Source organism: Peromyscus leucopus, chromosome 1 (genome assembly GCF_004664715.2).
Source record: "Peromyscus leucopus breed LL Stock chromosome 1, UCI_PerLeu_2.1, whole genome shotgun sequence".
NCBI classification, from domain to species: domain Eukaryota; kingdom Metazoa; phylum Chordata; class Mammalia; order Rodentia; family Cricetidae; genus Peromyscus; species Peromyscus leucopus.
Window position 1 is genome coordinate 54,700,745 of NC_051063.1, and position 20,717 is coordinate 54,721,461.

General features: G+C 40.8%; 1 protein-coding gene across 2 annotated transcripts in view; it reads right to left on the reverse strand.

The window, feature by feature from the left end:
- Atl3 (atlastin GTPase 3) overlaps positions 1-20,717 on the reverse strand; it is a 44,683-nt gene that overhangs the window by 22,213 nt on the left and 1,753 nt on the right. For both annotated transcript variants that reach the window (XM_037207654.1, XM_028853689.2), the window contains exons 2-3: positions 3,737-3,951; positions 3,390-3,533 (exon numbers count right to left, since the gene is read on the reverse strand). In XM_037207654.1, coding sequence (XP_037063549.1) covers positions 3,390-3,533; positions 3,737-3,943 — 351 coding nt within the window. In that variant the 5' untranslated portion in view covers positions 3,944-3,951. The remainder of the gene's footprint in view (positions 1-3,389; positions 3,534-3,736; positions 3,952-20,717) is intronic.

The following is a 20,717-nucleotide window of genomic DNA, read 5'->3' on the forward strand; positions in this document are numbered from 1 at the left end:
TCTTAAGTACCTAAAAAAGGTTCAATACCATCAGTCAGTAAGATATGAATGAATTATAATACATATATATATAATACAAAACCACAATGACTTACTACTTCACACCTACTAAGCTGGCTATTAAACACACACACACACACACACACACACACAAACACACACACACACACACACACACACACACACACACACACATGGGGGGCGGGGCTTAAGGCAAAGGGAATGGGGACTATTCAGAGGTGTATACAAAGTCATCAAGTAAATTACTAGGCATAAAAAGGGCAAATAAACCAAGCATATTGGTGCACACCTGTAATCCCAGGACTCAGGAGGCTAAAGTCTCAAACTGGAGGCCAGCTTTGATTTTAAATCTGATCTCATCCAAAAGAAAGAAAAATCAGTATCGGGGCTGGAAAGATGTAAAACCAGAGCCTCTTGCAGTGTTAGTTATGCACACAGCTTACGAGAGCTACCTTTAGAAGATATTAGGCATCTTTTTTAAAGTTAGTCACAGGGTTAGAGAGGTGGTTCAGTGGTTAGGAGCACAAGTTGTTCTACCAGGGGACCTGAGTTTGATTCCCAGCATCCGCATATAGGGCTCACAACCATCCAAAACCCCAGTTCTGGGGATCTATTGCCCTCTTCTGGCTTCTGTAGGCACTGCATGCACATGGTACACACAAATACATGCAGGCCTAACACCCAAATACATAAAAAAATAAAGTTTAAAAAAATAAGTTAGTCACAGAGTTGCCATGTGACACAAACACACAGCATTTTCCCCAAGCAGCTCTTTTGCTGAAGACTATCCTCAGCTGCTGAATCTATTAAGAGGTGACTATATAGTGAGGGCATTCACCTCATTAATGATGACCCACTGATGAGTTCATACTGAATGAATCAGGACACAACTCTGAGGCATATGTTTGCCCTGGCTCCTCCTGTCTGTCTCCAGCTTCTTGTCTACTGCAAAGTGAGCTGCTCTGCCCCACCATGTGCTTTCCACCATGATATTCAACCTTGCCTCATCACATGCTTCCTGTCATGTTCAGCTTAGCCTCAGGCCCACAGCAATGAACAGCTGAGAACTGAAATTTCTGATGCTGTGACCAAAATAAATCTTTCCTCCCTTAAGTTGTGTATCTCAGGTATTTGTCACAGACACAAAAAGCAAACATATGGATATATACAAGAGAGCCTCAATCTTAGAGAACTTGTACATAGATGTTTAAGGCAGGTAGTATTTTCGTCAGATTTTTTAGATGTGTTTATTTTATTATTTTGTGTATATGACTATTTTGTTTGCATGTATGTCTGTGCAACACATATGTGGTACCCACTTAGGTTGCAAGAGGGTATTGGATCCCCTGGGACTTGAATTACAGACAGTTGTGAGACATCATGTGGGGGTTGGGAATCGAACCCAGGTCCTCTAAAGGAGCAGCTTTTACAGGATGCTCATGAGCCACTGAACCAACTCTCCATCTCTGAGATTTTTGTTTATTTTGAAGGGACAGGTTAATTTAGACAGGATCTCACACTGTAGGCCAAGCTACCCTGAAACTCATGCCTCAGCCTCCCAAGAACTAAGATTACAGGCATGTACAGGCAGCATTATTTATAATATACAAAAGGTATAAGCAGCTCAAATATTCACAACTGATGAATACAAAAATATATTTCCATACAATGGAATATTGCTCAGCCATGAAAGGGAGTAAAGAACTATTGAATGCTGTGAGAGAATTAGGCTGAATGGATGAGGGCAGACCAAAATACACATCATTTCACTTGTAGAATATGCTCAGAATAGACAGTCCATGGAGGAGATGCTCAAGATGTAACAGAGCTAGAACATTTGCCTGGCATACACATAGTACTAGGTTCAATCTGAGATACCAGAAAAGACAGGAAGGCAGAGAAAGGGAGAAGACAGAAAGAGGGAGATAAGGGGAGGTGGAATGCAAGCACACCTAGCTCTCCATCCAGGTGTACTTCCTAACAGCTCAGTCAATAGTAAATTAGTAGAGACAAGGGGCTGGAAGAAGATGGAAATGGAGAGTGACTGCTAACATTACTGCAGGCTTCTTTTGAGGTAACGAAATGTTCTGGAGTCAGATGGTGCTGATACCTGTTCATCTTTATGTATACACTCAAAATCACTGAATCAAGATGAATTCTAAATCACCATGATATCCCAATTGAACAAAAGTTTGCTATCACACATGTCTGCTAATTAGAAAAATGAGACTAAAGAGGAAACAAGGGGATATACTGGAAGCTCTCTGAAGAACAGAAGCTACATGTGTACTCAACATTGAGAGAAATGGTTTCACAGCACTTACTAGCAGAGTAAACTTCCAAACCACTTTTTTGTTGTTTTGAAACAGTGTCCCACACTTTATAACCCATGCTGTCCTCAAATTTGTGCTAATCTTCCTACCTCAGAGATTAGAGGCATAAGTCACCATGCTAGGCTCTTTATGCACATTTTAAGAAACCCAGGCTGGCCTCTAAGTGGTGGCCCTCCTACTTCAGCCCCAGTGCTAAGACTATAGGTACGAACAGCACATTTAGCTCTAAGAGTTGCTTTCTTTTGCTTTACATTTTTTTAAAACAGTAGAGTGGCTTTTTCTTTTTTCTTTTTTTTTTTTTTAAAGATTTATTTATTTATTATGTATACAGTATTCTGTCTGCATGTGTCCCTGCAGGTCAGAAGAGAGCATCAGATTTCATTACAAATGGCTATGAGCCACCATGTGGTTACTGGGAATTGACTCAGGACCTTTGGAAGAGCAAGCAGTGCTCTTAACCTCTGAGCCATCTCTCCAGCCCTAGAGTGGCTTTTTCAAAGAAATTCAAAGATGGAAGAGAGGTCTGGGTGAGCAATCAGTTTTACAAAGCAATTTTTTTTTTTTAATTATAAAATATATACTGACATCTCCCTGAATCAGGCTTTCTACTTAGTAAAGTAGATCGCTAAGTACATTGTTGGATCTACTGTCAAAAAACTCAACAGAAAAGTAATTACATTAGGGACATAGGAGTTATCATGGGCATATAAAGATCAAAGTTATTTTTTGACTAGAATAACACATACTATGTTAAAGTTCTTATCTAGAGCCAAGCATGGTAATATGCACCTACGATCCCAGCACACAGGCAGCTGAAGCAGGGTTCTCAGGATTTAAGGCCAGCCTGGGGTACCTCATGAGTTCCAGACCCACCTGCCAAACTTATCAAGAAAAATCCTATCTCAAGAAAAAAATAAACATACATTCTCATTTGATTATTCTGTTATAACATCTAAGTCTTTTTCTTTTTCCTTCTCTCTTCCTTCCTTTGTTCCTTCCTTCCTTTTCTTTTTCTTCTATCTTTATTATCCTTACCTTTTTCCCACCTGGCTTCTCCATAGTGAAAACTTCACTCCAAATCTGAATCCCAGTGGTTTCAGGGTCAGAGCCTCCTCGCCATGAAAATCCTGTCAGTGGTTCTTCTGGGTCACCCAACCAATTTGGATGACCATCTTCTTTCTACAGTAGAAATAAGATATTCCATTACATCTTTGGTTTTGTTTTCTGAAGCACTGGGGATAAAATACAGGGCCTCACACATGCTAGGCAAGCATTTTACCATTATACTACAAACCCAGACCCCTCACCAAATCTTAAGTAATTTTAATTTATGAGCTTATTTTGCTCACTTTCTACTTTAAAATAAACTACTTCTTCCTTACCTGAGAATATAAATATCGCAGCATAAAGTCCAGAATGAAGGATTTGCCCTTTCGAAAGGCACCAGCCACTGATACTACCACCACATCAAGATCTCGGATGTGGTCCTGCAGGAGGATGCTGGCCAAGGCGCTCTCTTCTAGCTCAAAGGAGTGTTGTTCTTTGTGAACCAAAACAACCTGCACTGGACCAGGCTTTCCATTCTCCATGGCATCACCTATGCTCATTTACAGACCAAAAAAAATTAAGTTTTATACACACACACATACCATGAAGAGAACAAAAGCTTTAATAAGGCATATATATGATAACCATAAAAGAAGGACTATGTGGAGGTACTAATAGAACTCCATTAACACTAATAATATCTATTAATTAAAAGATCCCAGGGCCCGAAAGATGGCTCAGCAGGTAAAGGTGCCTGCCGCCAAGCTATACAACCTGAGTTCAATCCCCAAGACCTACATGTTTAAAGAAGAGAACCAATACCTGAAGTGTCCTCTGATCCCCACATGTGGAATGTGTGTGCCCATATGCTAAATACACATACAGAGACACAGATTAATATAATATTTTTTAATTAAAAGGTCCCAGTAACAGCAGAAACTGCAGAGACTCATAACTGATCAGAGTGCTGAAAATAAAGGGCTGTTGAACACTCAGCCATAAGAGACTCTGTGTCACCTCCCCTGCCAAGATGGAAAAATCTTCATAGAAGACAAGGGAGAAAGAATGTGAAGAGTCAGAAGACAGAGCAGAGTGAGATGGAACTGACTTTTCAGAACATGGCATCATCCCTGCACTCTATCATAGCAATTGTGATTACCAGCACAAGAACTGGACAAGACTGGATCTGTCAACACCTGTCATGGGAGAAGAAGCCCATGAAGGAATACTCCCACTGAAGATCAATATGTAGGTGATGGTAGCTAGGGAGAGGGGCTCATGAGGACCATCTCTCCCTGAGTTACCTATAGCCAATTAATGGTCACTGGGGGACAGAGACACATTTTCTTTAGTGGCAAAGAATCCTACAAATGTGCTTCACCCAGGACTATATAAGCAACCCTAATGAAGCTCAATGGGTCAAAAAAATAATAAAGGCTGGAGAGCAGAAGAGGAACTAGGTGGAAAGAAAGGAATCAATGGGAGTGGGGGCGAGCAGGAGAGGGTAATGAGGTGAACATAATAAAAGTACATTATAAATGCGGCCAGTGAGATGGCTCAGCAGGTAAAAGCACTTGCCCTGAAAGCCTGAAAACCAGAGTTCAATCTCCAAGACTCACATAAAAAAGCCAGATGCGATGGAATTAATTCCAGCACTCCCACAGCACTTCTACAGAGATAGAAGGCAGAGACAGAACTACTGGGGAGGTCGAGGGCCAGCTAGCCTAGAGTATGCAGTATAGCAGCAGAAACAAGACAGACCTGGCCCAACAGGAAGACAAGAAGTCATTCCCAAAAGTTGTCCTCCATCCTCCATATGTACTCACACTCAGTGATGCTCTATTACACACAATAATAACAAACAAATTTTAATTTGTTTTTCAAAACAGGGTTTTTCTGGGTAACAGTCCTGGAAAAAGTAATTTTTTTAATTAAATAAATGGTTAAATAAATGGTAGCATACACCTTCAATCCCAACAGTCAGGAGGCAAACATAGAGAGATCTCTGTGAGTTTAAGGGCTATATAGTTGAGTTCCAGGTCAGCCAGGGCAACACAATGAGATTGTCTCAAAAAAGAAAGAAAGAAAGAAAATGTAAATATATTATGTATGTATGAAAATGCTATCTTGAAACCAATTATTATGTATAGAGAATATGTGCTAATGTTACATACGGAGATCCCAGAACAATTTTCAGAAACTGTTCTTCCCTCCTTCCACCACGGAATCCAGGAATTCAACATAGGTTGTCAGGCTTACATGGCAAGTGATTTTATCAGATGAGCTATATCAGTGACCCCAAAAATATTTTTTAAAGGGATATAAAGAGTCTGCAATGCCTGATTTTGATACAGGAGAGAAGAGACTCCTATCAAGGTATTCTCTGATCTCCACATGCACACTATGGAACACATATACCCACACACATACACACCAGCATAAAGTAAATGTAATAAAAATATTTTAGTAAAACAAAAAGATACCAATATAAAGGATGCCAGGCAGGTGGCACGTCTTGAATCCCAGCACTTGGGAGGCAAAGTCAGATGGATCTCTGTGAATTCAAGGCCATCCTGGTCTACAAGGTGAGTTCCAGGACAGCTGGGGCAACATAGAGAACCCCCATCTCAAAAAACCAAATATATATAATTTGGGACTCACACTTAATAGAATTATAATGAGCTCTAAGACAGCCTGGGATACAGAATGAGACCCTGTCTTAAAACAATAAAAAAACAGGAGCTGGAGATATGACTCATCATCTGTTAAAGAGTCCTTGTTGCTCTTTCAGAGGACCCAGATTCAATTCCCAGCACCTTCACGGCATCTCACAACTATTTGTAACTTCAGTCCCAAGGGATTCAACACTCTATTCTGAGCTCTGTGGGTGCCAGACATGCATGTAGAGCAAATACATAGATACAGGCAAAACACCCATACACATAAAATAAATCTTAAAAAAAAAAAAAAAAAAAAAAAAAAAAAAAAAAAAAGCAGGCTAAGGAGATGGCTTAGAGATTAAAGTGCTTGAGGACCTAAATTCAGATCCCCAGAACCCAGGGTGGTTAAGGCAGTCTGCTTGTAATTCCACCCTCAGAAGGCAGATTCCCCAGAGCAAGCTGGTTAGCTAAACTAGCTATATTGCCATGCTCTGGGTTTGATTAGCCGACCCTGGCTCAACAAATAAGGTGGAAGAGTATAATCGAGGATGATTCCTGATGTCAACCTTGGTCTCCAAAGGCACCTACACACACATGCAAACACACACACACACACACACACACACACACACACACACACACACCATACATATGGGAAAGAGGATTTTTTTTTTAAGCCTTGAGTCCATTATGTGCTTCAAACTGGCCTAAAACTCAAGATCCTCCTGCCTCAGCTTCCCAAGTGCTGAGATTACAGGAATGTACCACTACTTCTAACTATCTTATTAATTATTGACACCACAGCAGATAAATCCAAGACCTAAAGGTCTTTAGTCTCTCATACAAAAAAACTAATAAGAGGTTGGGGACTTAGCTCAGCGCAAGGCCTGGGTTCGGTCCTCAGTTCAAAAAAAAAAAAACCTAATGAGAAAAATCTGATCTGAGGATGCAGCTCAGTAGTAAAGCATTTCCCCCACTGCATGCAAGTCCTTGGGTTCCATTCCCAGCACTTTAATAAATTAAAAAAAAAAAAAATCTGGCAAGTTTATTTATTCATTTATTTATTTATTTATTTATTTATTTTTAATACAGGGTTTCTCTGTGTAGATTTGGAGCCTTTCCTGGAACTCACTCTGTAGCCCAGGTTGGCCTCAAACTCACAGAGATCCCCCTGCCTCTGTATCAGAGTGCTGGGATTAAAGGCGTGCACCACCACCACCACCACCACCACCACCACCACCACCACCACCACCACCACCACCCAGCTGGGAAGTTTATTCTTAAGGAAAAGCCAGGGTTAAAGTAATATACAGGACTCAAAGAAGTATACAAAACAAGGTCCAACTGTGGCGGAGATGGCATTCCCTCAGTCAACAAGAATTCCTAGAAAGGCCGGGCAGTGGTGGCCTTCAGTTCCCAGAACAGCCTTGCTATACTTGCCTTGATTTTTTTACTTGTTATGTTAAACTACAAAACTTCATGACACTGCTTCCATGTTCCTAAGATTTAGGATTGCCTAAATCTATATTCCTGGGCCATGGCCACTCAAATATGGCTCCAGAACAAACTCTTATTTCCCTTTAAGGTGAAAGCTGAGTTTTTGCGACAATACCCCAAAACTCTCTGATTTCTCCCTCTTGCTATGCAACAGGGTTGGGTGAGTGCCTGTGTGCAGTGTGGTGTTCATGTTGTCTTGGTTTGGTTTGTTTGGTGGTGTTTTGTTTTGTTTTGGGGTCATACAAAGTAATGGGTTTCATTATGACATTTGCATACGTATGTACTTATGCAACGAAACAATTGCCATCTTGGGGTGTTCAGTGTTCGCCTCTTGCAAAACGGTTATCCCAGCTGGGGTGGGGTGGTTGGCTGTTAAGACAAGACCCTTATCTGAGTAGGAGTATCCAGTCACTATCTACCACCTACTGTGCTGGCTAGTTTTGTGTCAAGTTGACACAAGCTAGAGTCATCCAAGAGGAAGGAGCCTCAATTGAGAAAATGTCTCCCTAAGATCAGGCTGTAGGGCATTTTCTTAATTAGTGATTCATGGGAGAGAGCCCAGCCCATTGTGGGGACACTGCTAGGCTGGTAGTCCTGTCTTCTATAAGAAAGCAGGCTGAGCAAGGCTCTATAAAAAAGCATGGGGCACTCCTCCATGGCTACTACACCAGCTCTGCCTCCAGGTTCTTGCCCTGCTTGAGTTCCTGCCCTGACTTCCTTTGATGATGAACTGCAATGTGCAAGCTTAAGCCAAATAAACCTTTTCCTCTCAAGTTGCTTTAGTCATGGTATTTCATTACAGAAACAGTAACCCGGGGCTGGAGAGATGGCTCAGTGGTTAAAAGCACTGGCTATTCTTTCACAAGTTCAATTCCAAGCACCTACATGGCAGCTCACAAATGTCTATAACTCCTTTTCCAGGGGGTCCCACACTCTCATACAGGCAAAATACCAATATACATAAAATAAAAAGAAGTAATTTTAAAAAACAACAGAAACAGTAACTCTAAGACACTTATCATGCAATTCAGCCTTATTTGCACTAACACTCTAGGTAAAGGCTTTCCAGTTGTGACATATTGGAAGGAGGAGCACTCACACCCCTGTAATAAACCCCTCAACCTATGTTCTGTAGGGAAGCTCAATAAATTCCAGGATTCCCTAGGGTATATTTTCTGACACAATTATACCTTGGTTTGTACTTGGGTCATTAGGAGAAGAGGTAGACAGAGGTTGTTTATGGGATGAAATTTTAACATGTCATTATTGTCCAATTCATGCCCCTCCCCTATGTAAGTTTTTAGCAGGACATTAACCACTCAAAAGAAACACATATCCAGACCAACTCTGTGATCATATGACACATGAAAGTTTTATCAATAGAATATGAATGAAAAAAAAAAAAAAGGACAAGCAACTTCCAGATTAAGCATTTTCACCTTCTGACTGGATGGAAAAATGGAAGTGAGTCACTGAGGGCCAGGCACAGGAGGGCAACACCCTAAAACACTGGCACAACAAGAGAGGCAGGACCTGAGCTCCATGCAGAAGTGCCCTACCAGTTCACTTTTATGGGAAAGAAGTCTATCTTGTTTAACTCAGTATCACAGCAACTTTCAGATACAACCAAATCAAGTAATCAATACAAGAGTCTCCCAAGACTTTATTACTAAGTTTATACATTGGAACGTTCAACTTCATCTATTTTTCTATTACAGCTTGACTGAACAATGAGAATGACACATGGCAAACACAGTAATTCTCAAATGAGGGATGATATGCTAAACCTGTTGTCCTGAGTTCAGTCGTTGAGACCTACATGGTGGGAAGAGAAAACTAAGCCTTATAAGTTTTCCTCTCATGTCTACACATGAACCCAAGCACCAGTGCAAGCCACATATACACACACAAACAATAAAAGAAATGAAACAAAAAATTAAACCAAGTACTCAGAGGGTGAGGTAGTAATCCAGACAAGAGGAATTGGGTACTGAAGTCTGAGTCAAGAGCAAGAAGAATCTCAGGCCACAAGATAAGTGGTTGTATGGGTCATCTGTGAAATTGTAGAGTTATGGCAGGACAAGATAGGGCTTGAGCCCAAGCTTTCTCCCTGGAAAAATATCAGTGAGAATGAATTTTCCAAGCAGAATGTGAACAGTTAGGAGTATGGGCAACAGTGAAACATTTTGACTTACAAGATGAAAACTTGGCTTTGAACTGTCAGTCCATAAATGTTTTATTTTGTATTTTTGTATAGCTAGGGGTGGAACATGGGGCTTTGTGCATACTAGACAGGCCTCTGCCACTGAGTTGTATCCCTATAACTTGTAATTTTGATAGCATTTAATGTGGCTGTCTTCATGATAATATTTTTTGGTTTTTCTTTCATTCTTTCTCCTTTTTTTGTTTGTTTGTTTGTTTATTTTTGTTTTTTTGGACAGGATTTCTTTGTGCAGCCTTGGCTGTCCTAGAACTAGGTCTCTAGACCAGGCTGGCCTCAAACTCACAGAGATCCACCTGCCTCTGCCTCCCAAATGCTGGGACTAATGGCTTGTGCCACCATTGCCTGGCTAGTTTTTGGTTTTTCAAGACAGATTGCTCTGTGTAGCCCTAACTGTCCTAGAACTCACTCTGTAGGCCAGGCTGGTCTTGAACTTTGAGAACTGAATGCCTCTGCCTCCTGAGTGCTGGGATTAAAGGTGTATGCCACTACTTCCTGGCTTTGATGTACTTAATATGTAAAAAAGTATAGGAGTGATGTAGTCAAAGGAACAGTCAGAGATAATGATTAGGCTATCTCACTTGCCCTGCTTTATATAGTATGATTAAAAAATAAGTAAACATAACTGGATGTCAATATGTAAAAGATTACAAATAGATCCATATCTGTCACCATGCACAAAACTCAAGTCCAAGTGGATCAAAGACCTGAACATAAATCCAGTTACACTAAACTTAATAGAAAAGAAAGTAGGAAGCATTCTTGAACGCAGTGGCACCGGAGACCATTTCCTAAATAAAACACCAAAAGCACAGACCTTGAGCACAACAATTAATAAATGGGACCTCTTGAAATTGAGAAGCTTTTGCAGGGCAAAAGACACAGTCAATAAGACAAAAAGACAGCCAACAGAATGGGAAAAGATCTTCACCAACCCCACATCTGACAGAGGATTGATCTCCATAGTATATAAAGAACTCAAGAAACTAGACATCAAAATACTGAACAGTCCAATTAAAAAATGGGCTGAAGAGCTAAACAGAGAATTCACAAAACAAGAATCACAAATGGCTGAAAGACATTTAAAGAAATGCTCAACACCCTTAATCATCAGAGAAATGCAAATCAAAATGACTCTGAGATACCACCTTACACCTGTCAGAATGGCTACGATCAAAAACACCAAATGACAGCCAATGTTGGAGAGGATGTGGAGCAAAGGGAACACTCCTCCACTGTTGGTGGGAATGTAAACTTGTACAACCACTATGGAAATCAGTATGGTGGTTTCTCAGAAAATTAGGAATCGAACTACCTCAAGACCCAGCCATCCCACTCTTGGGCATATACCCAAGGAATGCTGATTCATACCATAAAGATACATGCTCAGCTATGTTCATAGCAGCACTATTTGTAATAGCCAGAACCTGGAAACAACCTAGATGCCCATCAACAGAAAGAATGGATGGAAAAAAATGTGGTACATATACACAATGGAGTACTACTCAGCAGAGAAAAACAATGAAAGCATGAAATTTGCAGGCAAATGGATGGAACTAGAAAAAATCATCCTGAGTGAGGTAACCCAAACCCAGAAAGACAGTCATGGTATGTACTGACTCATAAGTGAATTCTAGATATAAAATAAAGAACAATCAGACCACAGCCCATAGAACCATAGAGGCTACATATATAGTATGGAGGTCCCTAGGACGACTGTGGCTTATAATAAATTTCGGTTCTACTCAATTATTGAAAAAAAAATAGCCAAATGAATGGAAACACATGAACTATGAACCAAAGGCTGAGGGGCCCCAGCTGGATCAGGCCCTCTGAATAGGTGAGACAGTTGAATGGCTTGATCAGTTTGGGAGGCATCTAGGCAGTGGGACCAAGTCCTGTGCTCATTGCATGAGTTGGCTGTTTGAAACCTGGAGCTTATGCAGGGACACTTGGCTCAGTCTGGGAGGAAGGGGCTGGACCTGCCTGGACTGAGTCTACCAGGTTGATTGCAGTCCTCGGGGGAGGATTTGCCCTGGAGGAGGTGGGAATGGGGGGTAGGCAGGGGGTAAGGGAAGGGTGTGGGAGGGGGGAGAATAGGGGAACCCGTGGCTGATATGTAGAACTGAATGGTATTGTAAAATAAAATAAATAAAAAAAAATCATACAAAAAAAATAAATAAGTGAAAATAGGCTTTAGCATCAAGACAGAGCAAGGCATGAATTCTGGCATTATCCACTCCAAGTTCTATGAGTGCAGGAAGTTTTGTATTTTGTTCAATGCTATGTCCTTCAAGTTCCCAGAACAATGCCCACAAAGAGCAGCCAGCAAAAAATTGTGGCATAGCTGGGCAGTGATGGTGGTTCACACCTTTAGTCCCAGCACTCAGGAGGCAGAGCCAGGCGGGTCTCTATGCGTTCAAGGCCAGCCTGGTCTATAGAGCGAGACCCAGGACAGGCACCAAAACTACACAGAGAAACCATGTCTCAAAAAACAAAAACAAAAACAAAAATTGTGACATAAACAAAGCCTATGACTTTGTCTCAGTACAACTCTAGAAAGCATATAGCCACTTCAGTCTCCATTTATAAACATAACAGCTGCAAAAAGGAGGAAAACTCAGAAGAACTGTTGATTCCAACCCAAACTAGGCTGCAGTATCAGTTCAAAACCAGGATACTGTCTCAAAAAAAGGGGGGGGGGGAGCTGGAAAGATGGCTCAGAGGTTAAGAGCACTGGCTGCTCTTCCAGAAGTCCTGAGTTCAATTCCCAGCATCCACATGGTGGCTCACAACCATCTATAATGAGATCTGGTGCCCTCTTCTGGCATCCAAACATATGCCCAGGCAGAAGACTGTATACATAATAAATAAATTAAAACTTATTTTAAAAAAAAAAAAATCTGCTAGGCAGTGGTGGTGCTCCCCTTTAATCCCAGCACTCAGAGGCAAAGGCAGGTGGATCTCTGTGAGTTCTAGGCCAGCCTAGTCTACAGAGCCCAGGACAGCCAGGGCTACATAGAGAAACCCCATCTTTTAAAAAAAAAATCTAAAAGTTAAAACATAGCACCTGACAATGTAAGGTGCTCAATAAACAGTTTTCCTTCCCACATTCCTGTTTCCACTGAGATGTGTACATACCATTACTTCATACTTCATTCATTACAATATTGTCATACTGTAATTAAGAGTTATCAGTTAAGGGATGGTAGCACGTGTCTGCAAATCCCAACACTCAAAAGTCAGAGGCAAGAGAATCAAGCATTTTAGGCCAGCTTTAGAAACATAGGAGGACAAATCTTCAAGAAAAAAAAAAGCCTCACAAATAAAAAAATCTAGCAACCAGACTGGGAACCATAACCTAGTAATCCTAGAACTAGGGGGGGGTTGAAAGTTTGAGGCAAACTGAGGCTACATAAAGGGAGCCTGTCTCACCCTCCTCTCTCGCAAGGGGTGAAAAAGAAAAGCAACTTAAAACCTCTATTCAAGACACATCCTAGCATCCTTTCGGGCCCTTTGGCATCTCCTTGCAGAAGTTCTTTTCTTTCCTCACCTTCAGTGGCTGGATTTGTATCAATGCTCTTCTGTAATCTCTTGTAGCTCTTACTCTCTCAATGGGCTTTTTTGCAGGAACAGAGTCTCAAAGTCAGAATGTAACCAAGGCTGACCCCACCTCCCAAGTGCTAGGTGTACAGGCATGACCACTATGGCTAGCTTAATGAGCTCTTTATTTTATAATTTCAACTCTGTGCTCAATTTTCAATGTCTTTCTTTTTCTATCCTGTATTTTGATGATATAACTCGCCTCCTCTCTAACCTACACTGAGGTGACATGTACAAAAGCCTAAGTACAGAGTCACCAGCTGTTCCACTCACACTAGCAAAAGGGATATGTGGAAACACACTGACCTGAAAAGTCAGGAGACAAGTCTTTATTCTAGTTCTGCCACTCAGCCTGTGTGATCCGGCCGGTTTGCCTTCAGTCTCCTTTCAAAACTCCCCCGTCGTAATTTTACAAGTCTAGTATTTCAAAATGGCTCTTCTCAATTACTCCATCACTCCCAAGTCCTCTGCATTTTCCCTGCTTTATCTCCCTATATGCAATATATTATCCAGTCTCCCTTCTAAAACTGAAGTTTCTGCTTTAGGAAAGGTTATTTGCAGGTATTTTTATTTGAGCTTTTTGTTTTCACAGGGTCTTGCCCAGGTTCACCTCAAACTCTCAATCTTCCTGCTTCAGCCTCCAGAGTGCTGGAATTACAGGGCTGGGATTAAAGACAAAGGTTGTCACTCTAATGAGGCAATGTGCAAAGAAGAAAAGCCTACCATAACAATAAGGAAGCACTAGAGTTTTGGCCCTGGTTCTGTACTGAGTAAATCATTTCATTTCCACACCTCCATTTGTACTACAAAGTCAGATAAAAACAATTCGTTTAGCTCTAAAAATCCAACTACTGCTTTTTTGGTAAGCACGCATGTTTGTTTGTTTGTTTGTTTGTTGTTGTTGTTTGTGTGTCGTGTGTGTGTGTGTGTGTGTGTGTGTGTGTGTGTGTGTGTGTGTGTTTTGAGACATAGTCTCACACTTCAGCTCAAGCTGGCTAAAACTCATGGCAATCCTCCTGCCTTAGCCTCCTACATGTTGAGATTACAGGCATGAGCCACAACACCTGGCTTACCTCTCAAGAATCTCAAACTCTTGGTGATTACATTTAATCTCAAGGATAATATCCTCCTCTCCCTTTAAAGAAGCAGTTATTTCCAAAGTACGCATCTGCACACTGAGACAATACATAATGCTATAGATTATGTATAAGCACTTACACAAATGTGGATAACAGATGTAAGACTTTGGAAATATGCAAAAATCTGGCCTACCTATAGTTAAATCCATATCCACAGAAGTAAACCTAAGCCTACACCTCAAGAAACACTGTTACCACTGTTGTCTGACGACTGCTGCAAATTGCTCATGATAACTATCAGTCATCATTTTAGCATGTCAAAAATCTTGAGTAATGAGAAGACAGCCTAACATCTTATGTGGACACTACAACCTTTTTCCTAATTACTTATGAACTACTGACGTATCCTTTACTTTTGACACAATATATCTAATCCACACTAACCAAGAGGTTTAACAGGCCTATTCAAACAATCTCTCTAGTAAACCACATTCCATATATTCTCTGCACTAAAATGACAATCACTCACACTGAATGAAAAAATGAAGTTAAACGACTAACAGGTAAAATTATTAGGAAAATTTCTAGACATAGGTATTACAGCACTGATTCCTCCTAGAATTACAGGTCTTAAAAACAAAGCCAGGCTGGGTGGTGGTGGTGGTGGCGGTGGCCTTTAATCCCAACACTCGGGAGGCAGAGGCAGGTGGGTCTCTGAGTTCGAGGCCAGTCTGGGCTATCAAGTGAGTCCCAGGAAAGGTGCAAAGCTACACAGAGAAACCTATCTCTGGGGGGGGGGGGGGGGGAGCCAGGAGTGGTGGTGTTCAACTTTAATCCTAGCACTCAAAAGCCTGGTCTACACAGCAAGTTCCAAGCATAGTAACACCCTGTCTCAAAATGGGGTAGAGGGGGCTGGAAGCCTGAGAATATAGCTCAGTTTTGTAGCACATGCTTAGGATGAACAAGGCCCTGGATTCAATATTTTGTTAACAAAAAACAATATAGCACTGGGCCTCGTGGCCTACACCTTTGATCCCAGGCAGATCTCTGAGTTTGAAGCCAGCCTGCCTGGTCTACATACCAAGACAACCAGAGGTACATAATAGAGAGACCTGTCTCTTAAAAAAAAAAAAAAAAAACAACAGTTCGGCTTGTTTAAAAAGCACAGCATAAGGTTAGCTACTAATCATGTCTAGCCTTTTCAATCTTACAAAAGAATACACAGAACCTAGTAAGCTCAACTATAAGAACATTACTGGGAGGACTAGGTTCAGAGGTAGAGTGCTTGTCTAATATGCACAGGGCTCTGGATTTGATCCCAAGCACTACAAATACACAGAAGACACATGCATACAGCCAGTAAGGTTTCTGATCTGTCTAAGACAGAATATCATGTAGCCCAGGCTGACCTTGAACTTCTGTTCTTCCTGGATCCACTTCCTGAATATTGGAATCACTGGTCCTGTTTTATGGGATTCTGGGATACAAATCAGGGCTCCATTCATGCTAGATAAGTATTTTACCAACTATGGTACATGCCCAGCCCCATAATAGGTAAGTTTAAGTGGTTCTCAAATATTTAAGACTACCATGGGGGGGGGGGGGGGGGGGTCCTGTGGATAGCATGTGGAGTGGGTAGAAAATTTCTTAATAAAGAAAAATGAAAAAAAAAATACCATCCAAATAGTGATGTATTCAATAAAACTGGTTAATTTAAAGCAGTTACCATTGCTACTTCAAAAATTTTTAATTTAATGAATTAATTAATTAATGTAGATCAAAATTTGGCAACCTTGGCAATATTGACATTAATGGCCATATAACCCTTTGTGGAGAGAAGGGATCCTATGGACTATGTGATATTTAGCAGCATCCCTGGTCTACACCCACCACATACTAGTGGTATCAATTCAAAAACACCTATAGACATTTTTAAAAGACAAGTGAACAACAACAAAAAAATCATCTTCTGTTAAGAACCACTGAGGAACTGGAAAGATGGCTCAGTAGTTAGGATGGACACTTGTTGCTCTTGCAGAAGACACTGGTTTGGCTTCCAGCACCCACACTGTAGCTCACAACTGTCAGTAACTCCATTTCTAGGATATCTGATGCCTTCTTCAGATCTCTGCAGGCACCAGGCATGCACATGGCGTACATACATACATGCAGGCAAAATCTTAAAAAAAATAAAATAAAATAAAACTAAAAAAAGAAAGAAAGAAATGAAAATAAAAAAGAACTGAAAATTAAAAAAGAACTACTAGGCTAGAACCATCCTCAGTACTCATCCTCACTGTACAGAGAATTCTGAAAAGCCCAGGAACCAAAGTTACAGACACATTTTACTGAGCAGACTATATGAGTCATGGTGGAGTTATGACCTGAGTTTTCCAGTCCTCTTCTGAAATAACATTCTCTGCAGGGCAAGAGCAACACACAAAAAGGCATACCACCTCCATGCCTTGTCTTTGCTGGCAGTCCTTAAAGTTCCCAACTCACACAGCCAGAGAAAATATCACAAAGGAAAGTCTGCTGAACTTGAAGTTTAAAGCCCTCTCCTAACTCCACAACCACTGGACGCAGTTCAGTGCTTCTATGTCGCACTTTGGCTTACGGCAGTAAATGTGCCAGTAGGTACATAGGTTGTGTGAAAATCCAACTGTACTGGCTGGTTCTATGTGTCAACTTGACACAAGCTAGAGTCATCAGAGAGGAAGAGCCTCAGTTGAGGAAATGACTCCATGAGATCCTGCTGTAAGACATTTTCTCTATTAGTGATCCGTGTGGGAGGGCCTAACCCACGGTGGGTGGTGCCATCCCTGGGCTGGTAGTCCTAGGTTCTATAAGAAAGCAGGCTGAGCAAGCCATGGGAAGCAAGCCAGCAAGCAGCACCTCTCCATGGCCTCTGCAGCAGCTCCTGCCTCCTGTTTGAGTTCCTGTCCTGACTCCCTTCAGTGATGAACAGCAACACTGAAGTGTAAGCCAAATAAACCCTTTTCTCCCCAACTTGCTTTTTGATCATGGTGTTTCATCGCAGCAATAGAAACACTAAGACACCAACCAACCAGAATATTTGGGAAATGTATATTCTTTTTTTTTTTTTTCCCCAGAGTGAGGACCAAACCCAGACCCTTGCACTTGCTAGGCAATCGCCCTACCACTGAGCTAAATCCCCCAACCCTGGGAAATGTATATTCTAATTAAAGGGTTTAGGAGAAAAAAAAATTTTCCCAATTCATTTACTATAGATAATCTTTGTGCTTCAGTACAAGATGCTAAACAAAACCATTTTGTCTGTTGACACGAAAGTCAATGTTTCATGGGTTTATGACAACCAAGTATGACTGAACGGTATTTATGATTCAGAAACTAGGCAGCCAAGAGGGCTCAGCAAGTAAAGGTGCTTCTTCAAAAGTCTGCTGACCTGAGTTCCATCACTGGAACCCAGAAGCAGAGAACTGAATGTACAAAGTTGTCCTCTGACCTCCACACACAGGCCATGGCATAATCAACCACACACAATCATCATGCATGCACATGCAATAATAACAATGATAATCATTTCTAACTGAAAAAAAAAAAAAAGATTCAGGCCGGGCAATGGTGGTGCACACCTTTAATCATAGCCCTTGGGAGGCAGAGGCAAGTGGATCTCTGCGAGTTGAGGTCAGCCTGATCTACAAAGAAAGTTCCAGGACAGCCAGGGCTGTTACAGAGAGAAATCCTGTCTCAAAAAAAAATTTTATGTGTATATATGTGTGCTTTCCCAAGTTTATGAGCAGAAGATTCATGCAGGAGCCCAGGGAGACCAGAAGATGGTGACTGAGCTCCTGAAGCAAAATGTACAAACAGTTGTAAAGGTACAGACTGGATGTGGTGCTGGTAGTCAAATGTGTCCTCTGCAAAAGCAGTAATTCCTCTTAACCATGGGGCAATCATCTCTCCAGCCCCAGGGATAAAAAACAACTTTCTAACAGGATAAATTCAATAGTGATTATACTTGCCTCTTTCCTAAACAAAGGAAATCTAACCTGAAGGTTTTAATTAGTCAAATTATAATTAAATAACCTTTCTTGATTTGTTTTAGTCTGGTTTGGTCTTTTTGTTGTTTTCATTTGCCTTTTATTTTTCTTTATGGTTTTTTGAGACAGGGTTTCCCTGTGTAACAGCCCTGGCTGTCCTGGAACTCACTCTGTAGACCAGGCTGGCCTTGAACTCACAGAGAGCCGCCTGCCTCTGCCTCCAGAGTGCTGGGATTAAAGGCATTGGCAAACACTGCCCAGCTTACCTTTTGTTTTTTTTGAGAGAGGGTCTTACTACTCTGTAACTCATGATGTCCTGAAACTCACTATGTAGTCCAGCGTGACATCAAGTCCACGGCAATTCTGCTTTACCTCCCAAATATTAGAACTACAAGTGTGAGACACCATATCCAGTTTAAAATAAGGCTTTTTTGGAGAGAAGATGCTAATAACAAGAATATCTTCGCCGGGCAGTGGTGGCGCACGCCTTTAATCCCAGCACTTGGGAGGCAGAGCCAGGTGGATCTCTGTGAGTTCGAGGCCAGCCTGGGCTACCAAGTGAGTTCTAGGAAAGGCACAAAGCTACACAGAAAAACCCTGTCTCAAAAAAGCCCCCCCCCCAAAAAAAAAGAATATCTTCAATTGGCAATATTTACTTGGCTTAGACTTACCATTTCAGGGTATCCCTGCCCTTACTCCAATCTTTTGCTTACTTGCTATATATGAGTAAAGCCTATCACTTAACTTATACTAATTGCTAACAACTGCTTATTTTTCTATCAAGTAAAATATTCAAATGTATACAACTACCAACAGGGAACTTTGATTATTTATAAGCATGCAAAATGAAACGTGTGGATTTTCTCTTTCACTGTTTCCTGGTCCCTGAATGAATAAAATAATAATCTATGAGTTATGCTTATTGTGGTGGTGATTCAAAAAATTGGAAGGGGAGGCAGATCTCTGTCAATTCAAGGCCAGCATCATCTACAAAGCACATTCCAAGCCAACTATGGCTACACAGTGAGAGACCCAGGTTTTTTTTGTTTGTCTTTTTTTTAATCTACTCATTTAACCCAAGCATTTACAGGCTTTAAGTCCCTAGATAATACAGAACCACAATTCTAAACAACTGGGATTTGTTTTAAATTACATTATTCCTCTCCACTATTTCCCCTAAGCATTAAATATGCTTCTAGACTGTAAGAGAGCCAGGGAAAATGTTTTAAAATTCAAATTTTAAAATGCAGTTGTGTTACTTTAACACTTCTCAACCTGAAACACAAGACCATAAGTAACTTTTAACAGCATCTGGCGCAATGGTGCACATCTGCAATCACATGAAGTAGAAGCAGATCTGAAGTTTAAGGTTGGCCTCAACTGGAGGCAAGCCTCGGCTACATGAGGTCCTGTCTCAAAATAACAGACAAAAGATTAACAGGCATGCTAGTCATTTCTTTTCTGTTATATATTTATTTATTTATTTAATGTGTGTTCACATGTACAGTGTACATGTAGAGGTCAAAGAACAACTTGTAGGAATCAGTTCTCTCCTTGCATGAGTGGTGTGGGTCCCAGGAATCAAACTCTGGTTGTTAAGCTTGGATGGTTAAAAAAAAAAAAAAAAAAAAAAAAAATGCCTTTACATAATGAGCCATCAGGCTGGCCCATCATGAATAAATTCTAAATCAATTTTCAAACAGGTTCACATCCATCTAAGTTACTCATAGGAACAGGTAAGAATGAACTTCATATTTATGTCATATGATTCTCTATTATTCATTTTAGGATTTTTGTTTGGTTGACTGGGACAAAAACCTGAAACTCAAAATGCTCCTACCTCAACTTCCAGAGTGCTAGATCATAGGTATGTGCCATCAAGCCCAACTCCATTATTTTGTTTTAATTAGTAACTACAATTTTGTTTAGAAAACCAACTTTAATTTTTATTTTTGGAGGGTGGAAGTTTGAGAAAAGGTCTCATGTAACCCAGGCTGACCTTCAAATTCAATTCACTATGTAGCCAAGCATAATTCTGACTGCTCATGTTCTGCCTCCGCCTCTCAAGGGCTAGGATTACAGGCATGCATCATCATGCCAACTCAAAAAAAAAAAAAAAACTTTTTTTTATTTTTTAAAACCCCATTTTGAACAACCCTAGGAACTAAAAGCTCTAGGAACTAAAACCCTAGGAACTAAAAACCCTAGCTCACAAAAAGCACAAAAATGCA